Source organism: Myotis davidii, unplaced genomic scaffold (assembly GCF_000327345.1).
Source record: "Myotis davidii unplaced genomic scaffold, ASM32734v1 scaffold545, whole genome shotgun sequence".
Taxonomy (NCBI): domain Eukaryota; kingdom Metazoa; phylum Chordata; class Mammalia; order Chiroptera; family Vespertilionidae; genus Myotis; species Myotis davidii.
Window position 1 is genome coordinate 2,308,014 of NW_006296634.1, and position 9,007 is coordinate 2,317,020.

The following is a 9,007-nucleotide window of genomic DNA, read 5'->3' on the forward strand; positions in this document are numbered from 1 at the left end:
TCTAATGTCCCTTGAATTCATTTCTTACTAAGCTTTCTGGGCAACATTCCTGTGCAGGGCTTCCATGGGCCTGAATGATGATAATTTTCAAATTTTCTTCCCTTTTTAATTTGAATGGTTTTGTTAAATTGGGAATTCAAATTAAAAAATGTGAACAATATCTTTAATATAGCTTTTTTTGTGCTGCATAGAAACCATATAAGTAAAAAGCATGAGGTTACATAGGTGACTATATTACAAAAAAAACAACTAGTATGTGAATATTACATTTTGTATAAAGTTCCAGGTAGATGGTGAAGTTTAAAAGAGACCTATTTCTTAAGCTGAGCAGCTGACCCACCTCAGGACAAGGACTGCTCTCTTCTTCCCCACAACCTCAGTATTTTTTGCCAAATGGCCCAGATTTGAGTAAAGGGGTATGCCGTGAGCGCAGAATCCGAGCATAAGGGCTGCAGTCGGTTGAGCTTTGGCAAGTGGGTGTTCGGGGAAGTAAATTTCGAAGAAATGGTTTCTTCCCTGGGGGCTCTTGGTTTGGTTGCTGGTTTTCCTGGTTGGCACCAAGGCGCTTTTTGGTAGAAGCCTGGCCTTGGAGCTTTAGCACAGTATGATACTGCTCTGCAATGCATGCCGCCTTCTTCCGAAGGTCCATTTTTACCAACATCATGTTGTTCTGCAGCTCAGCCAGGGTCTGATCCTAAGGAAGATCAGTAAAGTCATAGAAAACATTTATATCTGGTATATGAGAGAATAAGAAGGGCAAGGTGATATACGCCATCCACTACTAAGTACAACTGTAACTCTTTAAGGTCAGAGCTTATTGAACAGTGGGTATTTTAATGTCAGAGCTTAATTGTTAGTGTTTTGTTTTAGAGGTTTCAGGCCTGTGCATAAAATAATGGTTTCTTACAATCTAAGCATCTTGGATGAAATGTGATACTATTTACCTCCCTAGGATTGTTACAACAGAAAATGCCTATAAATTAGTACAGTACTTTATACTTAAAATCTTGACCTTTTTCTTTTGCGCCTCATTCCCTTTTTCACATAACCCTGGAGTGGGCTGATGGGAGAGAAGGGGATATTTGGGCTGTCCTAACCTGTTTGATTAAGATGTCATCACAAGTAGTCAAGGCTTGGCGAAGTTTTCCTGCCCCAGTGCTATGGCAACAGGCTCTTTCTGCTGACTGGAGAGATTCACCAAGTTTCTGAAGCTCTGTCCGTAGCAACCTTATATTCTGAAAAAGGAGGAGTAATAAATTGTGGCCAAGTTCAACTAGGATAATGATCTGGAGGAGTCAGGTAGCCATTTGAAGAGAAGTAAAATAAAGGCAGGTCAGCTGAATAAAGTAGCCACCCTCCAGGACAGTACATAGAAAACTTCTTAGCCTTACATGAACCAGGGATATAGTCCTGGAAATCACCTTAGGTAAAAGTTTTTTCTTTTTAAAATATATATCTCTGGCTTAGATTGATTTTTTTTTTATACATTTTTATTGATTTCAGAGAGAGAGAGAAACATCAACGATGAGAATCATTGATTGGCTGCCTCCTGCACGTTCCACATTGGGGATTGAGCCCACAACCCAGACATGTGCCCTGACCGAGAATTGAACTGTGACCTCCTGGTTCATAGGTATCAGATGCTCAACAACTGAACCATGCTGGCTGGGCTTAGGTAAAAGTTTTGGTAACAGAGAAAGGTAATCACCTTCTGGCCCTCCTCTAACTTCTTGTCCACATCATTGGTGAAGGGCTTGGCTGAGGGTGGTGGTTCTAACATTTTCTGATACTTCCGCAGTTCTGAGGGAAGAAACAAGAAACATTAATATGCAGGCTTTCTAACCTTGGACTTATCTCTGAGTTAACAACAGCTTGCAGCACATATAAAAAGGGAGCCCTTGTGCATCCTAGAGTGAAAGGTCTGGGGATGCAGCGCCAAAATAAGTAAATTATGTTGGAGCTGGCGCCAGAAGGCCTAAGTTTGGAGAATAGTTCTGCCTTGAGTCACTACCCTCTTTCCTTCCTCACCGTCAGTGGTAGAATTCAGCTCTGCTTTGCACTGGTCCAGTTTGGCTGTAACCTCCTGGAGCTGCTGGGTGGAGTGGGAAGCAGCAGCCAGCCTTTGTGACCGCCTTACAGACAATTCAGATCCTGATTGTTGATGAGCCATTGGCTGTTGTCTGGCTTCCTGCACGCGAGCTTCTAGCTCTTCAATCTTCTCATCCCGTTCCTAAGAGGGAAGCAGAAGGCACAATTCCATCCACAGTCAAACACTGCAGAAACAGATGACTGCATAATGACCAAAATCTTCCCTGATACATAATCTTTTTGGTTAGCACATATACCATTTTCTGGCCAACCAGACCTTTAATCAATTTGCCAAACAGACTGGCACATACAAAGCATTAAGGTACTAGAGAAAAGTGGATTACATATTCCCACCCCAACCAGAGTTTATAAAATCTGTTAACCTCAAGCAAGTAGTGATGGGAATCTGAGTAGCCAGTTGCGGCTAGTTCAGGGCAACTCACCTGAAGCTCCTCTTGGTAAAAACTTGTCAGTGACTCCTTGAGGATCTTTAATTTCTCTTCATATGTTTCCTCTAAGAGTTCCTTTTGGGTGTCCAAATGTTCACTGTCAGGAGAAAACAGAAGTGAGTGAAGATTCTGAGGAGTGAGCCTGGAGGACAGATTTTTTTTTTTTTTAAATAATATATTTAATTTGATTTCAGACGAACTTATTCTTCAATAAATTCCCACCTTTGCTATTAAAAAAATTATAAAACTAAAATGAATTTAACATTAAGTTAATGTCCAGCTATGACCAGTTTGAAGAATTTTAATGGATGGAGGACAGATCTTGATGCACAACTCCATCCTAGTCCCTACTTCCCACCCTCTGGTCCAGGTGACTGATGAAAAAGGGCCACTCAGCTGGTACCTGCACCACTGTTCACGCTGTTGCATCTGCTTCACCATCTCATTGCAAATTTCATCACGGAGCTGCATCTCCAGCTGCAACTTTTCCTGCCGTTCTTTCAAAAGCAGTGCTTTCATGGCTTCCACCACCTGTAGGAGATCCTAGAAGGGACACAAGTCAGAGGTAATCAGACGGCCATGCCCCTAAGAGGCACAGGCCCACCTGGAAGGCAGCATGGAAAATGTGCAGCCACCAAGCTGCTGCAACAAAATTTTCTTGTATTCTCACCTCCTTGCTATACATGGAGATATCAGCTTCATTTTCAATGTCATCATCAAGGCCTGGGTCTGTCTTAGTTCCTATCTCTAAGCTGGGAGATGCCTGCAGACTGTGTTCCTTGATGAATGAATGTAGCGACGGGAATCCCAGTTGTACAGGTGGAGCATGCACAAGCTAGCAGGGGGAAGATATCTCAATTGAATCTGGGACTAGTCCCTAGTAGCTTTCTTAAATAAAGGTACCATTCCAAAGGCACCAACTTCTCACCTGGCTGGCAATGGCTGAAAACTTGGCCACGTGAAGGGTCTCATCATAAGTAGATGCACAGGGATTCACATTGACAATCATGCAGGAGCGGCCTCGGCCTGTGAAGAAGCCTTGAAACACTCGAGTCAACTTGCTGTCGCGGAAGGGAATCAGGTTCTGCTTTGACCTGGCAGGGAATCAGAAGAGTAGAGCCGTAAGCAGAACTCCAGCCCTTGGGGTATTCTAGCACCATCCCTAGTGGTGACCAGGAAGTTTCTTAGTAAATTGCAGAGCTCCAGACCATCCAAGCCCATGGATTGCAGTCAAAATCTCACCTGTTCTGCTGGTTTTGGCGCAGGGCAGTAATACAGCGGCCCAGGGTGTGCAGAGAAGTGTTAATGTTTCCTGCTTCCTTCAGCCGCTCACCACTCTTCTGATCTTTGCAGCGTTCTGAGCCAGCCAGATCACAGAGTGACAACCTTGAAAGGAGGACAGGATCTGACATAAGGACCTACATATAATGAACCTTCCAGCCCTTCCTATACTTGTGAGGAGGGGAAGACCCACCAAGAATCTCTACCTAAGGAAGGAGAATCTATCAGAAGTAATTCCTCTGAGCACCTCCCTTGCCTCCTCCCCGACTACCATTTATGGCCAAGAAGTCCAAATTTCTAAATGGAAAATCTTACTCGCTGATCTTGGGGACTATATCCTCTTCCCCTTGAAGGTGCAGGATCCGAATGGAGAAGATGCTGTGACTAGAAGTTAAGAAAAAGAAAAAGGTCATTACACATCTTCCATGACCAACTGGAGGATTAATATAGAACAAAGGCTGGCTCTCACAACCGACTAACCTGCGGCTGGAGTTCTGGTTCAGGTGCGTGCTGGCAAAGCTCTGGTTTTTACGACCCACTTTTAGGAGTTTCAAGGCCTCCTCAGCATCCTGAACATGAATCCAGTTGAGATCTGAGGGCAAGAGAAGGGCATACATAAGATGGGAGTACCTAACTCTTTTCTTAGTCTCTGTCCAAGTCCTGTCCAGGGTTCATGTCAGCCTCCCTGCTTTCCCATACCTTTCACGTAGGGATTGCCATTCTGATCCTCATATAGCCGCAGAATCTGCCTCTTGCGCTGTTGGTTAGGTGGTTCTAACAGATCATAAAGCAGTTCATTGTAGATCTCAAAGAAGGAGATCCAGATGGAGAAGCGAATGTCTGCAGGCACACTTATGGGGGCACTGTCTGGCTGTGCCCATCGGTTACTTGTTTCTGGGGAAGAAGCAAATGTACATCAACTCTAGAGTAGTCCATCTCCCCTTTGGCTTGCAGGGTCCTCAGAAGGCAGAGCTCAGCTTGCAACCTCTGGTCTATACTCCTGGCAGTTGTTGAGAGCAGGGAGTGGGTTCTTACTGTGACGTGGCACTGAGCCCAGTCATGTTACTTACCATCTAGCTGGCTATTGCTAGTAAACTGACTGGTGGAGGAGAGCCCAGCAATGCCACTGTCAAAGCTGGTGCTGGTACCTATCCGATTTTCAATGTAGACACTCTTCTTCAAGGAGGTAGACAGTTCCTCCTGGAGGGCCCCAGGGAGAAAATAAGTATAAAATTTTCCAGAGATTTGTCCCCTTATCCCCACCTCTGTAGACACTAACACTTCACCTCTTGGAAGCCTCCATTTAGCAGGGCCAGTTTCTTCATTTCCTCCTGTCGGATCTGCTTGCTGTCAAGCCAGATTACCTCATTACAGAGCAACGGCTTCAGATCAGGTGTGGGATGAAGTTGGCCTTGGAGACTATTGAAGATCAGAGCCAGGGACCGGGGCAGGATCCCTCCGTCTTTGATGGTACCTGGAGGAATGTAAAAGATGGGAAGCTGAGGCAAGTGCCTTTCTCCTCCAATGGTCAGCATCCAAAGGCAATGACAATACCATTACAGGCAATCAGCAATCCTGTGAGGCCTACTACTCACCTTGAATCGTGTGGGTTTTTCCTGAGTTGGTGACTCCATATGCATAGATAAGCCAGTTCTGTCCTTTGAGTACGTCTTTTACCATCTCCTTCACAGTCAGGTTGAAGAAGGATGCTTGTCCTACTTCTGGCCCAAAGATCTAGAGACAGACCCAGTTTCTTAGAGACCTTTCATCTCCCATTTGCCTCCGGTGCAGAGCTAGCAGATGCATCTCTTCCTGGGTGGTTGGCCCTGGACAATGCTCCAGCCACTTCTTCCTGCAGTGCTGCCAGCTGCTCCCTAAACACTGAGGACTCAACTACTCTCTGCCAGTCCATCTTTCATCCAGATTAACAAATGCCTAAGGTATGCTATCCACTAAGTCCAATGCTGCATACACAATGGGGCAACATAATGGTCACAAGCATCTGTACTATCCTCAGATGGAACCTGTAGCAGATTCAAGTCCTAACTCTACCACTGACTAGCTTCAGCAACATTACCTTCACTGAGCCACAGTATCCTTGTCAGGAAAATAGGGACAATATGATAATTATAAGAGTTGTTGGGAATTAATGCACATAAAGTACTTGACACACTGGCTAGCTCATAACAAGGGTGCCTAAAATTGTAGACATGCCTAAACAGGGTAGGGCAAAAGTAGGTTTACAGTTCATATGGAAAATAATACAATAATTAATAATACAAGAATAAACTCTATTTCACACCCAACTATAAAAGTACTTCCCCCACCCTCTATAAGAAGTTCACAAGCAAGTAAAAAGCTTTCCCACTAAAGAGGGAATAAGGTTGCCCCTACATGTTGGCTCCTTGTTCACAGAGCAGTACCTTCATACCTTGGAAAAGGTGAACCTGTGGGTGGCTTGGCCAATTCCCCGCTCGTTACTCTTCTGGGCAAAGGAGTCTTTGGGTGCCTGTAGAACAAGGGTCTCCACATTCTCAATATGGACACAATCCTAAGAAAGGGGAAAACACAGTTGACACAGAAGGAAGCATTCCTGAGAACCTCTTCTGTATCATTCCACTTGAATCCTCCCTCCTCAGAAACTCACCTGGTCCTCCTGCCGTTCCAGCTCTGAAGGTAACAAGGGCCTGACCCTCAGATATACTTTCACCTTCTCTGTATTATCCTCAGATGGAACCTGTGGCAGAATTCCAGGCCAGAACTACAGATTAATCTCAGCAATTATCTCTGAGCAGATGGGCAAGCATAGCACAGTTCCTGAAAATAATGCTAACACTACCCTCGTTCCACCTCAAGTGTCTCTCTGTAGCTATAGCTACTCTTTGGTTCCATAATCATTCCAACCTACAAAGATTTCTTTAGTACTTTGTCCCTTTCCTACTGTCTCTTCAGTATCCTGTAATCCTGGGTTACCACACCTAGAGTTAGAACTGGTTGACTGGCATGACATACTAAAGCACAGTAGGTAAGCACCTTGGAGGCAGACACACCTGAATTTGAGTCCCAATTCCTTCATTTAGTAACTATAAGACCTTGAACAAGTTCTTTAAATTCTCTTTGCCTCACTTTCCTCATATAGAATGGGGTTAATCATATAGTACCCACCTCATTCTTTCAACAGATTTAAGAGATCTGCCTACTATGGCCCAGGAACTCTAAGAGGCATTATTGAGGCTCCTGCTCTGATAAACCTTTCTCTAAAAAGAGACTTATGGCCCTGACCCGTTTGGCTCAGTGGATAGAGCGTCAGCCTGCAGACTGAAAGGTCTCAGGTTCGATTCCGGCCAAGGGCATGTGCCTTGGTTGCAGGCACATCTCCAGTAGGAGGTGTGCAAGAGGCAGCTGATCGATGTTTCTCTCTCATCGATGTTTCTAACTCTCTATCCCTCTCCCTTCCTCTCTGTAAAAAATCAATAAAATATATTTTTAAAATAAAAAAATAAATTAGTCTTATGAGTAGAGTTGTTCTTAACCAGGGCCATTTCCCTCCCAAAGAACATTTAGCAGTATCAGGACAGGTTTCTAGGTTGTCACAAGTGGGAAGGTACTACTAACATTTAATGGGTAGAGGCCAGGAATGCTGCTAAGCACCTTGCAATACACAGGACAGACCCATACAACAAAAAATTACCAGGTCCCAAATGTCAATGAGAACCCATCAGCTGCCATAGATGCAGGGCCTCCCACCCACCTTGCAGGTTTCTGGAGGTAAACCTGAAGGCCTTGTAGGGCCCCAGGAGTAGAGAGAAGGGAGTCAAGGGCAGGCCTGATGCCCAGCCTGAATTCCTCCGGAGGAAGGGTGAGGGCTGAGACAAGCCCTGGCAATATTCTGCTATTCTGCTTCCCCTCAGGAGACCTAAATCAAAGTTCTGCATCAAATTTCAAGGCTTTGTGATATTCTGACAAATCAGGGACTACGTGTTAAGAACCAGCCTGCCCCCAATTTGGGCGTATGTTTTGTACATAAATATAGGTCGTTATATATATGGCTACCGAAACCAACCAAACAAAAAATGTCAATAAGAAACCCCAGCCAAGCGCAAAGGCTTCATGAATGGAAGCTATGGTTGGCATTAAGACCTGCATGTACATTCCACCTATTTAATGGCAGTATGACCTTGTGCAAATTCTTCAACGCCTCTGGGCCTCATGGTGGAGAGATAACTATTATCCTTCCCTCAAGGGATTAACTGATAGCGTGCACTTGAGGTTATATCATTAATGCAATGCAAACAATAGTTCTTATGGACACAAACTCTACATTTTTTTACTTGTCATGCTCTTAATTTTGAATTTAACTCACAGACCTGAGGAAATGCTGGTCTTTGACCTCATACTAACTACTCAGTAGAGTAGGCTGAGGATATCACTTTCTGCTCCTACCACTTTCCAACTCCTTTACCTGCTGCTTGTCCTCCAGGGAGGTGGAGATGACAGAGCAGTCTGACAGCAGGTCCTTGCGAACCACAGACCTCAAGTCTGCAACTGTGGACTCAAACATGGGGGACACTACGACATCTTCATCCGAGAGCAAGCCGGCTGGCGGAGAAAGGATCGCTCGGGACATAGCTGGGGCAACTTAGGTCTAAAAAGAGACAAAAGTGAGAACCTTAAGGACAGAAAGGGCTGCAAATTCTAGGTAAAAAACAATTCCCTTACCCCAGGACACCTCGGCATCGCGGCCTGAATTTCTACTCTTTTCCCTTCCACTATCAGCAGAGGGGAAGGGGATGATAGGAGTTAATCATTTAATCCAGTTTAAGGCAGCATTTCTGACCACGTACTGGAATGAACAGATATCTGGCTGAAAAACCAGAAGGTCACGCTCCAAGGAAGGTGCCTCGCCCACGGGTGATGTGGAGGTGGCGTCAGTAGCCCTAGGCACCTTCTCCAACCTCGCCCCCAGGCCCACAGTGAGGACAGAGGTATTAAGAAAAAAGCGATGGCAGCAGCGTCGCTTTCTGACAGCCTGTCCTGCGAGAGAAAGAGCTGGTACCTGACCTGGGCTCCAGCACTAGCGCATACTCACCCGAAGACGCGACACCCGTCCCCCGTCTGGTACCGGCCCACTCACACCCCGCCGCCGAACCCGGGCTCTGGCCTTTATAGAACAAAACTCCGCCTACGAG

At 45.3% G+C, this 9,007-nt stretch overlaps 1 protein-coding gene across 1 annotated transcript; it reads right to left on the bottom strand.

Moving 5' to 3' along the window:
* Positions 1-97: 97 nt before the first annotated feature.
* KIF20A (kinesin family member 20A) lies at positions 98-8,989 on the bottom strand. The gene is made up of 19 exons (XM_006772461.2): positions 8,908-8,989; positions 8,281-8,463; positions 6,466-6,555; positions 6,250-6,369; positions 5,414-5,552; positions 5,105-5,292; positions 4,889-5,018; positions 4,518-4,712; positions 4,299-4,410; positions 4,134-4,202; positions 3,780-3,923; positions 3,466-3,631; positions 3,208-3,372; positions 2,941-3,080; positions 2,532-2,634; positions 2,029-2,230; positions 1,709-1,800; positions 1,098-1,235; positions 98-694 (listed from the first exon to the last, which is right to left on the bottom strand). The coding sequence occupies exons 2-19, from the start codon at positions 8,443-8,445 to the stop codon at positions 377-379; spliced, it is 2,676 nt and encodes an 891-aa protein (XP_006772524.1). The 5' UTR covers positions 8,446-8,463; positions 8,908-8,989; the 3' UTR covers positions 98-376.
* Positions 8,990-9,007: the final 18 nt, after the last annotated feature.

Coding starts and splice junctions, on each gene's coding strand:
- KIF20A (XM_006772461.2), bottom strand. CDS start 8,445: ATGTCCCGAGCGATCCTTTCTCCGCCAGCCGGCTTGCTCTCGGATGAA. Junction 5,293..5,413: donor AAAAACCCACACGATTCAAG/GTGAGTAGTAGG, acceptor ACATTCCTCCAG/GTACCATCAAAGACGGAGGG. Junction 1,236..1,708: donor AGTTAGAGGAGGGCCAGAAG/GTGATTACCTTT, acceptor CTCCTTTTTCAG/AATATAAGGTTGCTACGGAC.